This window comes from Leopardus geoffroyi, chromosome C1, assembly GCF_018350155.1.
Source record: "Leopardus geoffroyi isolate Oge1 chromosome C1, O.geoffroyi_Oge1_pat1.0, whole genome shotgun sequence".
Taxonomy (NCBI): Eukaryota; Metazoa; Chordata; class Mammalia; order Carnivora; family Felidae; genus Leopardus; species Leopardus geoffroyi.
In genome coordinates this window covers 162,502,677-162,518,334 of record NC_059328.1, presented here as the reverse complement: position 1 = coordinate 162,518,334, position 15,658 = coordinate 162,502,677, and the positions used below count along the sequence as shown (strand labels likewise).

General features: G+C 39.0%; 1 protein-coding gene across 1 annotated transcript in view; it reads left to right on the top strand.

The window, feature by feature from the left end:
- Positions 1–2,687, top strand: part of SP3 (Sp3 transcription factor) — a 60,695-nt gene extending 58,008 nt beyond the window's left edge. Inside the window, exon 7 of the mRNA XM_045480238.1 lies at positions 905–2,687. Within this exon, the coding sequence (XP_045336194.1) occupies positions 905–1,221 (317 nt within the window). The 3' untranslated portion in view covers positions 1,222–2,687. The remainder of the gene's footprint in view (positions 1–904) is intronic.
- The last annotated feature ends 12,971 nt before the right edge of the window (positions 2,688–15,658 follow it).

The window sequence follows — 15,658 nt, the reverse complement described above, 5'->3', positions numbered from 1 at the left end:
GATTTGTCTGCCATTGACTGACTGGATAGGAGAGGGGGAATGACTTAGGGTGTCACTGCAGCATAGTTCAGGCGTGAGGTCTGATGAGGACCTACTTAAGGTGGAGGTGCTGAAATAAGAGATAGGTAAGAATTTTGAAGAGAATCACAAAATACAAGATTTGTTTACTACTTGATTTCTGTCTGGATTCCTTTTAGATTTGCCTTTTGCCTTTTCCTCCAGTAATTCTCTTTTGTAGTTGTCTTCAACATAATAGAAGTTCAGTCAGTCTTTTGTATTTAAAAAAAGGATTTTATTCATACTGGGGAAATAAAGTTAGGCATCAGGGTCTTGAATTAACTATAACATCATGGTATATCAGGCTTGCTCTTGACTATTCCAGCTAAAATTACATCAGCTAGCCATCTCCATTATTCCTGGGATTATCAGTCTTATTGGAGCACAGGCTATGTTTTTGCTTTAATCTTAAGTACCCTGTGTAGTTCCTTGAATTCACATTTAAAAGGTTTAGTATCGTGGATATGACATGCTCATAATACCTTAAATATAGCTTAAAACAGTGTGCTCTTTGCAGATGGTCATTTTTTAGCTGTACGGTGTCTTCTAACAGATGTTTCAAAACAAACTATTGGCATAGCTAAGGTATTCAAGTCGTATCCACATATCAGTCTATAAGTTCGAAGATCACTTTTCATTCAGAAGTAAAGAGGACAGATTTATTTTGAGGGAAGAGTACTCGATGTGAGAAATCTTGCAAGGGCAGCTCACGAAACGAATACACTTTTAATGGAACTGAACTCTGCTTCCTGTCTCTGTCAGTGTTGGCTTATTTTCTTTCTCAGCAGATGATCAGTCTCTTCATGTTGAATTTAAAAAACTAAGTAACCTAATTTCTTTTTAACAGGTGAGAAGAAATTTGTTTGTCCAGAATGTTCAAAACGCTTTATGAGAAGTGACCACCTTGCCAAACATATTAAAACACATCAGAATAAAAAAGGTATTCACTCTAGCAGTACAGTGCTGGCATCTGTGGAAGCTGCACGAGACGATGCTTTGATTACTGCAGGAGGAACAACACTTATCCTTGCAAATATTCAACAAGGTTCTGTTTCAGGGATAGGAACTGTTAATACTTCCACCACCAGCAATCAGGATATCCTCACCAACACTGAAATACCTTTACAGCTTGTCACAGTTTCTGGAAACGAGACAATGGAGTAAATATTACACAAATACTTATTCATTGTGGTTATTTTTATACAGTAGTGAGAAGAATATTGTTCCTAAGTTCTTAGATATCTTTTTATTGATGTGCAAAAATTTTTGGATTGACAGTAACTTGGTTATACATGACACTGAAATGCCTTACTTTGTATGATATTCCATAGTATATTAAAAATGGTAAAATTGCATGGGTTTTGTAGGTACTTTTGGAATCTAGAAGAAATGAAATTTTACCAAGTTATATAAAGAGAAAATTGAATTTAACAATGCGAATGGTAGTCTAACCAAATGCATCAATCCTGTGTGGTTTAGTGTAAAAATGAGAACATGTTGGTATTTATCTATTGTAAGATAAAAAAAAAAGTTGGTGGGTGAAAGAAATCATGTTATGATAAAAAAATTTTTGTAATTTTCTTGATGACTGGAATTTTTATTATGCATAACTGACAAATCAAGTTTCCAAGCAAATGTTACATAGTGTAGGCTTTACTTAGCTTATCAATTTGTCATTTTGAAGCTAATTATTTTAATTAGGTTAACTATGTACAATATTTTAAGCATTACTCTTGTAAGATTTTGAAAACTACATTTTAACATGGAACTCTAGGGATAGTCACCTTTTAAAATCCTGTTGAAAAGCCATGTTTAAGATTTAATTTGCCAAAATAATGTCTTGTTAATATTCTTTCAATAACGAAGTTGGGCAATATAACCAATGTTTAAAAAAAAAGTTTAAAATGTATAGGTTGAGGCATTTGGGTGGTAAGAAAATGTTAAAGTGAATTATCCCTTCTCTTGAATATTGGAGGACCAAAAAAAATAAGGTGTATTGCGTCTTAGCAGTGATTTTTTTTTTTTTTTTTTTTTTTTTTTTTTTTAAATCCAATCTTGTTTCCAAAAACCATATGTCTGCCAGGGCCTTAAAAGCCATCATGTAAATTACCAGTAAAGTATAACATATGCAAACATAAAATCACTTCCATAGTGACGATACTCCAACCATATGGATATTAGTCATAGAAAACTAGAGGTTTATGATATTTTTTTAAGTCTTTTTTTTTTTTTTTTTTTTTTTTTTTTTGTCTAGGTAGTCAGTCTGCACTTAAATATCAACCATTTTCCTTTTTTGCTTCTTCCCTTAAAATTTATATGTATCCAGTACATTTAATTGAGAAATGTATGTTTTTTATTATGCTGTATTTTCTTTTTATTTTTTAATTATTGTTTATATTTTCAATTATTAAAAAATGTACAAAATAAAGTTTCATTGCTGGTCTTGTAAGAGCTATACAGTTTTCCTAAATGTATACCTATAACTGCAGCAGTTCACCTATTTCAAAATTTGGAATTCTGTTCATTTGTTATTCTTAAGACCACCTCAAACTTAAAGGCTACCTTATTGTACGTTTAAAGTGTATTATAACAGTGTGGTAGTTAATAAAACACTATTTTTTTTCTTTTGAGTTTGTTGTATTCCTATGCATTTAAAATATTTGCAGTGGTATGGGGTAAGAAAAATCTGTATGGTTCATTTTTCTTCACCTTTGTTCACAGATTCTTGATCTCAGACACTGAAATTATTGGGAGAAGGGATATTTACTTGAGAAGGGAGGAGTAGAGGCCCTAGCAGATGACTGATTTTCTCCTGAAAATGAGCTCATTAAATAAAACTTTTGAAAAAAAATTTTTTAATTCTAAGTCCACATTGATTCACATTAATTGTAATAATCCCATTTTGCAAACCTTGTTTTTATTTCCGCAGTTAAAGCAGTGCAGAATATTTTGATTTATTAAAAATGTGAGTTTACATGAAGATTCTTGAAAATGATAATATAAGACATACTTCGGTAACCGTGGCACGAGTTAGTTGAAAAAGTTATGTTTTGAGTTTGTGTAGGTCTAATCATGATAAGGGCAGAGTGAAAAGGAAAGGAAAAGTTAACATTATGACTGAATTTTGGATATTTTTAAATGAAAAATCAGTTACGTTCCATGTGTTTCCAGTGGGGGTGAAGATTAAGATTTCCATTGTTTTCCAGGCCCAGTCTGACACTGTCAATAATATCTTTGAATGCATAGGACAACTCTAGATACACATAGAAACACAGGCAGAGTTTTCTTTCCTAAATGTGAGACTTAAGCTTGTGATGTGAAATAGGCATTATTACTTGAATTATAGAAATTAATGGAATGTACAATTATTTTGAAGTTACAAGGATCAGAATTTGAATCTTAAAACTCCAGTTAATTTTTAGAAGTTTTTTTATTACTGAAGATGTGTGAAGAGGATTATGTGAGAAGGTTGCTCACTTGAGCAAAATACCTATTAAATCAGGGGATTAAAAATCTTTCTAGAGTGTGATAGTAGAGATGTTTTTAAATAATATTGAAATTTTACAGTAAGTTTATAGAGTGCTTTTGATCCATGAGTTTCCAAGCATATTTTATCAGTTCTTGGAGCATGAATACAATGAAGAACGTTAAGTAGTCCTAAAAATTATTTACACTTTTAGATTTTAAAGAGTGCCCACTAGGAATATGTCCGTGAGCTGTGGCTCTTTACCTAGCAAAAAGAGTCCGTGTTCAGCCTCAGCCTAGGTCATTTCAAATATTTCTATTTTTGTATTTAAAAGTGCTGAATATATTGATCTATTTTTTTCTAGTTCTAGAATCTTAGTATTGTGTAAGAGTATATTTCTTAGTGCAAGTATACTCTTTAGTAGGTATTTCATCAATTGCTTTATTTTCGTGAAGGCCTAGAGGGTGCATATTCACTATATTTACATGCAAATAATTCCTCTTTATCAGAACTATCAGAACGTAGTCACCTAGTCGGGTAGATGTCTGTACTCTGTATACCTCAACTTAAAGAAAATATCACAAGAAAATTTTATTTTCTGTATTTTGAGACTTAATGACTGAGAAGTAATGCAATTAACCAAAAAGCACATAAAGCTTTAAAGGAATACGTTGCAAAAGTCAGGTGCCCTGTAAGTAACATTGGGCAAAATAGTGAAAATGCTTAAGATACTTCAAAATAGTGGAAATACTTAAATAGTAAAAATATGTGTACTCATAAGTTGAAGGCATGTCAAACATACTTCATAGAAAATCGTTTTTAGCCGGTATTGCATCAGAAAATGCTGGGAGCATTTTAAAACGTCCACAGGTCTTGCTGCATTTTTTACCTAAATCTACATTTCTGGGGATGGAGACTATATATGTATTTTGTAATAGCTCCGTAAGTGGTTCTGATAAGCACTCCTGGGTTAGAATCACTTAAATAGAGCAAGCATCTTTGATCTCAAAATTTTTGTTTTATTAAAAATCTTGTATTCAATATTGCTTGAAATTTGTGGTTATTATTACTAATAGCATTTGGCTTTAACCCTATTAGTAACCGTTTGGTTTTTAGTTTTAATTAAGTTGGTAAGAATGTTTTTAATGTAAAAGAACTATTTGGTTCACCAAATACTATGTTTAAAACTTTTTGCCATAAATGAGTAGCAAGTCTTTTGTCTGATACTGAGCACAAAATGAATTGGTTGATATTTTAGTGAAATCACCTTCTCTAAAGTGTTGAAGACCCAGAGATACTGATTTTGGTCTTTTGGACAGATTTGTATATATTGTGATAAATACATACCAGCAGCGGATGCAACGTGCTCCAGAAATGTAGAGGAGGGAGAATTCTGCATGGAGAGATCTGGGGAAAGGCAGAGGAAATGGCGTCAGGAAAGGCACAGTGTGATTTGTTACACATGACGAGGATTTGTGACGAATGGAGTGGAAGAGCTGGGAGGAGGTGGTCAGATTGCAGAGGCGTTCAGAATTTAATTTTTACCAGTGGTTCCTAATCTTTTTGGAATCCTGGGTCTTAGAGAAAAATGCAAGAGCTCTCATTTAAATCCAAGATGTTTGAACACTGCATGGGGATCTGTTTGAGTTAAAGCCTGAACCCTTGGAAAACGGTCAGACTTAAGGAACTGGGAGAAAGAGGAGTCATCAGGGAGGTTGTCAGAAACCATAGATGGTGTCATGATGGTGATGAACATAAAATGTAGTAGAGAGGTTAAGTTGGATGAAAAGCAGGAAAAGACCGTTGGTTTTGGCAATAAGGAGTTTGCCTGCTGATCTTTTTAAGCAGTTGGTGAGAGTATTGGGTAAAAGACTGGTTGAAAGCACAGGAGAAGAGGCTATGGAGACAACAAGCATAGCTATATTCTGTTAAATTTGATGGTAAAGAGAATAAAGGAGGCAGATGCTGAGTAAGGAATGAGAAAATTGTTGAAGTTTCTCATAAAATGAGTACATTTTTATATTAATAAATATTAACTATAAAAATTTAAGTGACCTCTAAGCTAAGAGTTGAAATTTTCTTTTTTTTAAGTTTATCTTGAGAGAGAGCACAAGCAGAGGAGGGGCAGAGAGAGAAAATCCCAAGCAGGTTCTGCACATTGAGCCCGATGCAGGGCTCAAACCCACAAACCATGAGATCGTGACCTGAGCTGAAACCAGGAGTCAAGACGCTTGACCAACTGAGCCACCCAGGTGCCCCTGGATTTGAAATTTTTAAAGAACTGCATATGCTGTTAAGTAACATGATTCTTAATCATTTCATCATTATATATTTAAATGCAGTTTTTCGGTATTAAAAGGGTGCCGAAAGAGAGGTCTCGGTTTCCTTCAGTCTTTCCCCACTCCCCAGGTTTTAATTCCTTTGTTTCTTTTATAAATCCGTATTAAGCTACCTACTTGATAATGTGAGAACAGATAGGTTTCTTACCTTCTTAAAACCTAATTTTCATCCTCCACAAAAAGGGGATAACAATGGTATCCCTCGTACGATTGTTGTGAGGATTAAAATGTAAGCATTTATCATAGTGCCTCTGGCTTGGAGCAGCAACTCATAATTTTTTCTCCTTCCACATCTGAAGACATTTTTCTGTGGTGAAGGGGACAGTACTTGGGGGTTTCCATTGTTTGTAGTTCATGCATTGATTTTTCTTCTTCAGAAAGAGGGAGTTTTGTTTTTTTTTTTTTTTAATGGAAAAAAAATATGAAAAGAGAACTATAGAATCTAAATTGCTGGTGGACAATGTCAGTGAAGTGACTGCCCCGTCAGAAAGGATGGAAATAATGAAGCACAGAAAGTGTCATCTTAAGGAAATTACAACCTGATGTAGAATTCTATCCTATTTTAACATTTCTAGGAACCAACCAGAGAATCTTTAGATTCATTTTGATTGAATTTAGCATTCAGTGGCTCCAACCTTAAGTTGGAAAAGGCCATCAAAGAAATTCAGCCTATTTTCTCCAAGAAAAGTCTAAGCGTCCAATTAATAGACAACAGAAATGAAATGTTGTAGCAGATAATTTCTAGGATTGCTGCCCAACTTTTGACCTATTTTCTGAGGATTACTTCTGCCACCTTCAGGGAGGAGTTGTTTAGATGATTGGACAAGGAGTGGACATCTGGTCAAATTGGAGCCAAGTAGGTGATTTGTGAATTTAGAACAGGGAAACCGATGTCTTGGGAGGTTGCATTTGGGACATGGATGTGAAGCAGAAAGAATAAAAGACAAGACTGTACAATCCCAGAATAAAAAGATGACGAGAACAGATGCCTTGATTGCTGGTAACCGCAGTTTTTGTTCCCATGTTTTGTGCCTGTCTACGTTTCGGGCTCTTGGGTTCAGTAAGATACCCTTAAAACCTTACAGAGGTTCCTCGCCTTCCACCTTTAGTTCTTAACGTCTGGGAGGCTGTTACTTGTTATCAAATAATGCCAACTAAAACATAAGATACAATTCCTTCTTGCATAACGTAAGTGGTCTGAATTAGTTGATGACTTGGTCCTGTAGAAAATACCACAAAAAAAAAACAAACAAACAAACAACCATCATCAGTGCCAGATGAGTCGGGTTTAGATGAGGGAGAACTTAGTTTAGAGCCTGAGTGAGTCAGAAAGGGTGAGCCTTGAAGGGCCAGTGAAATGTACCCAAGGGAACTGATTAAAAGGCCTGAAAAGTCCATCTCCTGTTTGAGGACTCTTATCAAAGGGCTGTGTATTTGGGGTTAAGGAATATTGGCTTTCTTGCCAATGTTAGCTTTGTAGTTAATCTCTCATGCTATATGTTCTTCCCTTCATATTTTCATTATGCACACAGGTTTGGTTTGGGCCTCACTTTTAATTGTGTGTAGCCAATTACTTAGTCCTCCTTACACCCTGATTCTTTAAAAATCTTCAGTAAATTGCATCTTTCCCATTTGTGCTCTTGGTAAATTTCTGTGGCTTTTCATCTTGACTCATTTAATAAAGGTGAAACTTTTCACAGTAGACACAGTGCCTAGATTTCAGACTTAGACACATACGGATTTATGTCCTGGCTCTGCTGCTTACTAGCTATGTGACCTTGGACTCTACATTCCATTCCCAGCCTCAGTTTTCCAATCTGTGAAATGATAATAGGAGCATTATCTCCATAAGGGGGATGGAGGAGATTAAATAAGTTAATGCATGTAAACCATTTCTCACAGTGCCTGATACATAGCTAAGAATTAAGTAAATATAAGCCTTGGAGGAATCAGTATTCTTCCTACATTTGGAAACAGTTATCCCCATCATGTATTAATGTGTTTATTCACTTTCATCTAGCTAGCTATCAGCAAACATTAACAAAATTGCTATTATTTGTATTGTGCCTTTTTATTATGAAGCATTTAAACATACAGAAAAAAATATGGAAAACAATATAGTGAATACCCGTGTATCCACCATCCAGCTTTACAATCTTATATTTTACACACATTTGCTCCTTTTTAAAAAGTTCTGGCTACAGTGAAATCTATGCAGCCCTGTCTCATTCCATTCCTTTCCCTTTACCCACAGAGGTATCTGCTGCTCTAAATTTTGTTTATCGGAATGATACCATGAACTGTGTTACATGCTTATTATATATATGCATATATAGGATTGTCTTCATGTTTTTGAAACTTTATATAAATGGTATCATAGTGTAGATTAACCTTATGGAACTTGTTTTTCTCATTCATGTTGTTGAGATGTATCCATGTGAATACATGTTTCTCTAAAGCATTCATTTAAAAACGCTGTAGTTCATTGAGTATATCACAATTTCTCCATTTTCTTGTCGACGCATGTTTCAGTTATTTAAAATTTTTCGCTTATAAACAATGCTGCAATGAAATACTTGACATGTTTCCTTGTGCACTTGTGTGAGTGTTTGAGGTATGTATCATGAACTTCGGTCACTGGCCAACAGGATATTCTTCAAGTTTATTAAATATTGCCAAGTTGATCTGCACTGGGTTCATGCCAAATCACAGTCCTACCAGCAGTGTATAGGCGTTCACGTGTTCCCACACTCTCTAACTGCTGGCCTTGGCAGAGATTTTTTCCAATGAAAAGCAATGCAATTTTATTTTGGAATTTGACAAAATGGTTTACAGTTCATCTGGGAGAAAAGTAAGGGTAAAAAGTTAAAAAGGCATCGGAAAACCTAAGCCACGTGTATATAAAGACATTGATATCAGCGGGCATAAGCGAGCATTCGACAAGAGTAACAGAAACAATGCGTGCTTTTCTTACTGGTTCCACCCTTTAACTGGCAATTTAGCCCCTGCCCTGGTGTGCTACTCCCCCTAGCCTCTCACTGTCGAGGCCTCTACACAGGAGACCACCCTCTTGGATGGAATATTGTAAAGAAGGCTCAAGCCCAGCTGACTGCCTTCCGTGGTGCCCTTCATCCAGGGGCTGGGATATAGGCTGCTACGGCACCGTGGCCTCTTGTCTGCTCTGTTCTCCAGTTCTTCCCAGCATCCCCACACCCACTCCAGCTCACGTAGTCCTTTTGACCAGCCCGCCAGCTGCATGAGCCAGCTTCACATTGGGGAAACCCTCTCTTGCAGACCCCCAGAATTACCATATATTCCCACATGATGGATGTGAAATAACTCATGATTTTGATTCTCATTTCCCTTTATTCTGGTGCGGTTGAGCCTATTTCATTAAGTTCATAATCCACGTTTCCTCTGAAGGGAATTAGCTATTTGAATCCTTTGCCCTTTTGCCTTTTTAATTATTTGCATTTTTGCATTGATTTTTTACATTCTTGGGCACCTGGGTGGCTCAGTTGGTTAAGCGTCTGACTTCGGCTCAGGTCATGACCTCATGGTTCGTGGGTTCAAGCCCCACGTCGGGCTCCGTGCTGACAGCTCAGAGCCTGGAGCCTCTTGGGATTCTGCCTCTCCCTCGCTCTCTGCACCTCCCCCTCTCATGCTCTGTTTCTCTCTGTCTCAAAAATAAGTAAACACACAAAAAAAATTAAACATAATAAATTCCAGATACATATTATTTTAGAGATCAATGGGCTAATATCTTTTTCTGACATGGGGCTTTTCTTCCTAGCATTATGGTGTTTTGTGTATATACGTTGCTGTTTTGTAAGAGTTTTATTGAATCTATGAGGTGCAGCTTTTCTGTCTTTCTGAGGAAATTCTCTGGTGTTATAAAAATATTTTCCTCTAAAAATTTTACCATTTTGTTTTTCAGCTTAGCTTATTAGTCCAATTTGAAGTTATTCATTTAGGTGTGAAGTCTCTACTATTTTCATATGGATGTCTTCTTGGCGCATTATTGAATGGCCCAACTTTCCCCCACTGATTGTAATGCTACTTCTGTCATTTATCAAGTTTCCATTTTTATGTAGCTCTATTCCTCCAGTCCTTTCTGTTTTCCCTGTGTGAGCACCATACAACCATACCATGGCTTTAATATCTTTTTTTGTTGTTTTTTAGAGAGAGAGAGAGCACAAGCGGGAGAGAGGGACAGAGGGAGAGAGAATTCTAACCAGACTTCATGCTCAGTGCAGAGCCTGATGCAGGGCTTGATCCCACGACCCTGGGATCATCACCTGAGCCAAGGTCAAGAGTCGGATGCTCCGCCTACTGAGCCATGTAGATGCCCTAGCTTCCACATCTTGCTATCTGGTAGGGCAAGCCTCTGCTCACCTCTAACCTGTCCTTCAAAATAGTTTTGACTGTTTTGATCCCTAGCTTTTTCTGTGAGCTTAAGATTAAACTGTCAAGTACCACTGAAAAATCATGTTAGGATTCTATTGGAAGTATATTGAGTGTATATGTTAGTTTGGAGGAAGAATGTTATCTTCCTATCCATGGACATTCTGTATCTTCCCTTATTCAAGTCTATTTTAATGTTCTTTTTATATACGATCTTCTCTTTGAAAGGTCTTACACATCTTTTTACATTTTTTTCTATGTTGTTTCTTTGGTTGTTTTTTGGTTTTTTGTTCTTTTGCTATAGGAATACCTTTTCTTTTTTTAATTTTTTTTTTTTAACATTTATTTATTTTTGAGACAGAGACAGAGCATGAACGGGGGAGGGTCAGAGAGAGGGAGACACAGAATCTGAAACAGGCTCCAGGCTGTCAGCACAGAGCCCGACGTGGGGCTCGAACTCACAGACCGCGAGATCATGACTTGAGCCAAAGTTGGCCGCTTAACCGACTGAGCCACCCAGGCGCCCCCCCCCTTTTTTTTTTAAGTTAAATGAGTAAATTAGTCACTACTGATCTATATACTTGCTATTGATTTCTATAAACTGTTTCTGTCTAACAATCCTACATAATTCTCTTGGTAGGTCTAATAGTTTGCCTATAGATTTTATAACATTTTTATGGAGACAGTCATGTAGTCCTCAAATAAGAAAAGTTTTGTCTCTTCATTTCCAATTCTGATACCTCTACTTTTAAAAATATTTTATTGCAGGGCGCCTTGGTGGCTCAGTCAGTTAAGCGGCTGACTCTTGGCTTCTGCTCAGGTCATGATCTCAAGGTTCCTGAGTTCGAGTCCCACGTCGGGCTCTGTGCTGACTGTGAGGAGCCTGCTTGGGATTCTCTCTCTCTGCCCCTCCCCCCACTTGCGCTCATACACTCTCTCTCTCTCAAAAAAAAAACAAAAACACAACAAACATTTTTAAGAAAAAAAAATCTATCTTACTGCATTGGCAGCTTAGTATTAACCTGAAATGCTGATAACAGACATCTCTGCCCTGTTTCTGGCTATCATTTACTTTTCTTTCTCATGTTGGATCCTTGTGCTATGAGCTTGGCACTTGGGATAAAAAGATGGTCAATTCGTAGTTTCTGTCCTGAAGGTGAATAGGCTGATGACATTCTGACTACAATTGCCTTTCTGACTTAAAAAAAAAAAAAAAAAAAAAAGAATTCTATCTTGTTAATCTAGTTTCCTGTACTCTTTAACATTATAGCAACATATTCCCTTTATTTCAAACTTAGGGGAGGGCTAGCTTTTTTTTCCCCCTTAAACATTACCCTCCAGGAGCTCCAGCATAACCCTGCTAAGTGTCCACAGATGTGACATCTGGAACATCGTACCTCAAGTATGTAAGAGCCAGAGTGTAGGCCCTCTGTCTGCTTGGCACAGGGTTATATGCATGAGGACACCTAATAAACATTTTATGATGTTCAAAGAAAGAACATAGAGACTTACTTGCTCAGGCTCTAGTGTGAACCTCAAAGCTTACTTGATAGGCCACATTCAGGGTGGGGAAAAAACCCAGAAAAGTTGCTTGTGGGGGTCTGTCTTTCTGGTTCAAGTCTTCTCGAATCTACCCGAACACTGGAGACGGTAGTCAACCCTGAAACAGAAACTAGAGACTCTAAGGCAGCAACATACGCACACAGCCAACTCTCTAATCGCAGTTCTTGACGAAGGAAAAAGTAACATTCTGCCCTGTGAAAGCATCATTTGCCTGATGCTATACATCGGCAGGGACAGTAGGTGTAAACCACCCAGAACCAGGAGGCTTGTATCATCTGGGCTTCTCTCTGCTGGGCTGGTTCCTTCTGCGGTTGGCAAAGAATGAAGGGACAGTATTGATGTTTCTTGTGTCCCAGAATTTAAACTTACGACACAGGGGGGAGAGGCGCGGTGGAAGGAAGTGAACAGTGAGGAGGAATGTACAAGGGGATCTCGGGGCGGGGCTCCGTCTTCAGCACTGGCGCTGGGTGTCTTCCTAACAATGTGTTTCGGGGGACGCCTGCTTGGCTCAGTCGGCTGAGCATCCAACTCCTGATTTTACCTCAGGTCACGATCCCAGGGCTGTGAGATCAAGCCCCGTGTCGGGCTGTGTGCTGGGTCTGGAGCCTGATTAAGATTCTCTCTCCCTCTGCCCCTCCCCGACTTGCCCTCTGGCTTGCTGTTTGTACAGAGTCTTAATATTATTTGAAGATGGCATTCTGGACTCAGGCCCACTGTGATCATGCCTTCGTGTTCTTGAGGATTTCCCCCCACAACTTGAGAGCTGCTGGCGAGAAAGCTGCCAAACTTCAGTTTCTCTGTGGTTTTGCTCTGAAAGGGCGGAGAACGCTGTCCTTTGCAAAGTCACAAAATTAGCAGGGTCGTGGTGCGGCTCCTGTCAAGTTGTTGGGCGGTCAAGCCTCCAGCTGCAGAAGGGCCTCTGACGCTCGTCCCTGGTCTCTAAGAATTAGCAGTCTCTGCTGTGCCTTCATTCCCCTCTTGCCAAATGGGCAGTGAGGGTGAGCGAAGTCAGGCTTTGGCTTGTCTCACGATCACCTGCTCCTCCAGCTTCACAGTCAGCTTCTTGAAAGAGCTGTTCCACATTCTGTCCGCCCCCTCTTCTCCTACCCTCTTATTTAAAAAAATTTTCTTAAGTTTATTTATTTTGAGAGACAGAGAGACAGAGAGAATCCCAAGCAGGCTCTGCACTGTCAGCGCAGAGCCCAATGCGGGGCTTGAACTCATGAACCATGAGATCGTGACCTGAGCTGAAGTCAGATGCTCAACCAACTAAGCCACCCAGATGCCCCTCTCCCACCCTCTTCTCAATTTACTCTCGTCTGGTTTCTGTCCCATCCACTAACAACAAGCTTTCGAAAAGGTCGAGAATGACCTCCACAGCATAACCATGTAACATTTAAACATTCACATTCTGCTTGACCTCAAAAGTGTTGGGGTCAGTTGTGTGTCCTCCTCTTCTTGAAACAGTATCTTTCCTTGACATCCATGGCCCTCCTGAGTTTCCTTCTACTTCTTTCCACTCATCTCCTTTCCTAGCTTTTCTTCTGACACTTAAATATTGGGTTTTCTCAAGTCCTGATCTGAGCTGAATTCTCTCCTCATTTTGCACTCTTACTCTCCTCATTTTGATCTCATTCATTCTGGGGATTTCCTTTTACTCTGGACATGGGCAGTCACCAAGTTTTCTGTCCCTACTCTGCTCCCCACTTGAGTTGCACCCAAGATATTGAACTACCCTTTTGTCCTCCCTGTTGGAAGTTTCACAGGTACTTCAAAATTTGTATGTTCAAAATGCAATTTCTGAATGTCTGCCCCTAATCCTGGACCATCAGTATCTATCTTTTTTTTAAAAATTTTTTTAATGTCTTAATTTATTTTTGAGAGAGAGAGATAGAGCATGAGCAGCAGTGGGGCAGAGAGAGAGGGAGACACAAAATCCGAAGCAGGATCCAGGCTCTGAGCCATCAGCACAGAGCCCAACATGGGGATCGAACCCGTGAACTGCAAGATCATGACCCGAGCCGAAGTCGGACGCTTAACTGACTGAGCCACCCAGGTGCCCCAGTATCTTTCTTAATGAATAGCATCATCATATGCATCTAGATGCTCATGCCAGAAAAGCGAAAATGAGCCTTGACCACCTTCTTCTCATCCCCCATATTGGTCCTGTTGATATTTCAAATGTTCCAAAGCCATGCGTCTCTCTACTCCTCTCCTGCCAGCAGCCATTATTTTTTTTTGTCTTAATCCAGATTATGGCAATATCCTCTTATTTGGACTCCACCAAAGTAACCACCCTTCTTGACTCCCTAACTAGTCTACTCTCCAAAATAGCAGCCCAGAGGGATTTAAAAAAACAAAAACAAAAACAAAAAAAAACTCCTTAAAACTCTTTATTGGCACTTCCAATAGCATCCTGAGTCTTTCCCGTGGTTGATCCCCTGCTGACTTGACCATCTTCCTCAGGGAGTCTGTCCCTCATTTGCTGTGCTCCAGCCACTGTGGCTTCTCTCACTTCCTCAGATAGTTCATGTTCCTTCTGGCTTGCGCCTGGGCTTTGTGCGTTCTGTCAAGGCTGCATTATGGCTTCGGTATGCTGCAGGCACTTTTGCGTTGGGGGCCCCTTCACGAATTTTCTACAAGTTTTTATTTTATGATAACCTTGGTACAAAGGTAAATATGATCCAGGTTGGATTCATTTCTTTCTTTTTTCTATCAAGATAACATTCACATAACATACAATGAACTATTTTAACATGTACGATGCAACGGCATTTAATTTCGTGACAATGTTGTACAACTACCACCTCTGTCTGGTTCCAAAGCGCTACCTGAAAAAGAAACCCTGTACCTATTAAGTAGTTACTCTCCATAACCTCCTTCACCCAGTCCCTTGAGAACCTCTAATCTGCTTTCTGTCTCCATGGATTTACCTCTTCTGGATATTTCACGTAGGTGGAATTCTACGGCATGTCGCCTTTCGTATCTGGCTCCTTTCACTTAACACCACATCTTGGAGGTTCATCCACAATGGAACATTATCAGTTACGTGACTGAATATTTTCACGACCGAATAGTATTGCATCGTTGTATGGATAGATCACATTTCGGTCATCCATTTGTCCACTGGTGGGAATTCGGTTGTTTAACCTTTCTACTGGCGTCAGTGAATATTCACGTGTAAATATTCGAATGCCTGTTTCAACTTTAGGGGGTATATACCTAGGAGTGTGATTGCTGGATTCATTATTCTCCTGATTTTAAAACAAATTAAAAGGGGCGCCTGGGTGGCGCAGTCGGTTAGGCGTCCGACTTCAGCCAGGTCACGATCTCGCGGTCCGTGAGTTCGAGCCCCGCGTCGGGCTCTGGGCTGATGGCTCAGAGCCTGGAGCCTGTTTCCGATTCTGTGTCTCCCTCTCTCTCTGCCCCTCCCCCGTTCATGCTCTGTCTGTCTCCCAAAAATAAATAAACGTTGAAAAAAAAAATTAAAAAAAAAAAAAAACAAATGAAAAACATCTGCATGGACCCCTAAATGTATTATGAGCCTAGGTACTGTGCCTACTGTGCCTGATGATTAAGCGGACCCTGCATTCTGGTCCTTCCATCTGAGATGTTCCTATTGTATCTTTGCCGCACCACGGGAGGGTGCAAAGTGTCCGTTGGGAGAGGAGATGGGACCCACTGAGTAAGATGGAGAGTGGATTAGTCCCAATTTCCATCCCAGGGAGAAATAAATTGATGGCAAGAGGCATTCTGCGCTCAAAGCAAAGAACTGCTCTGCACATCTGTATGTATAATCAACTCACTGTCTGGCTCCCTCAGCTGGAGC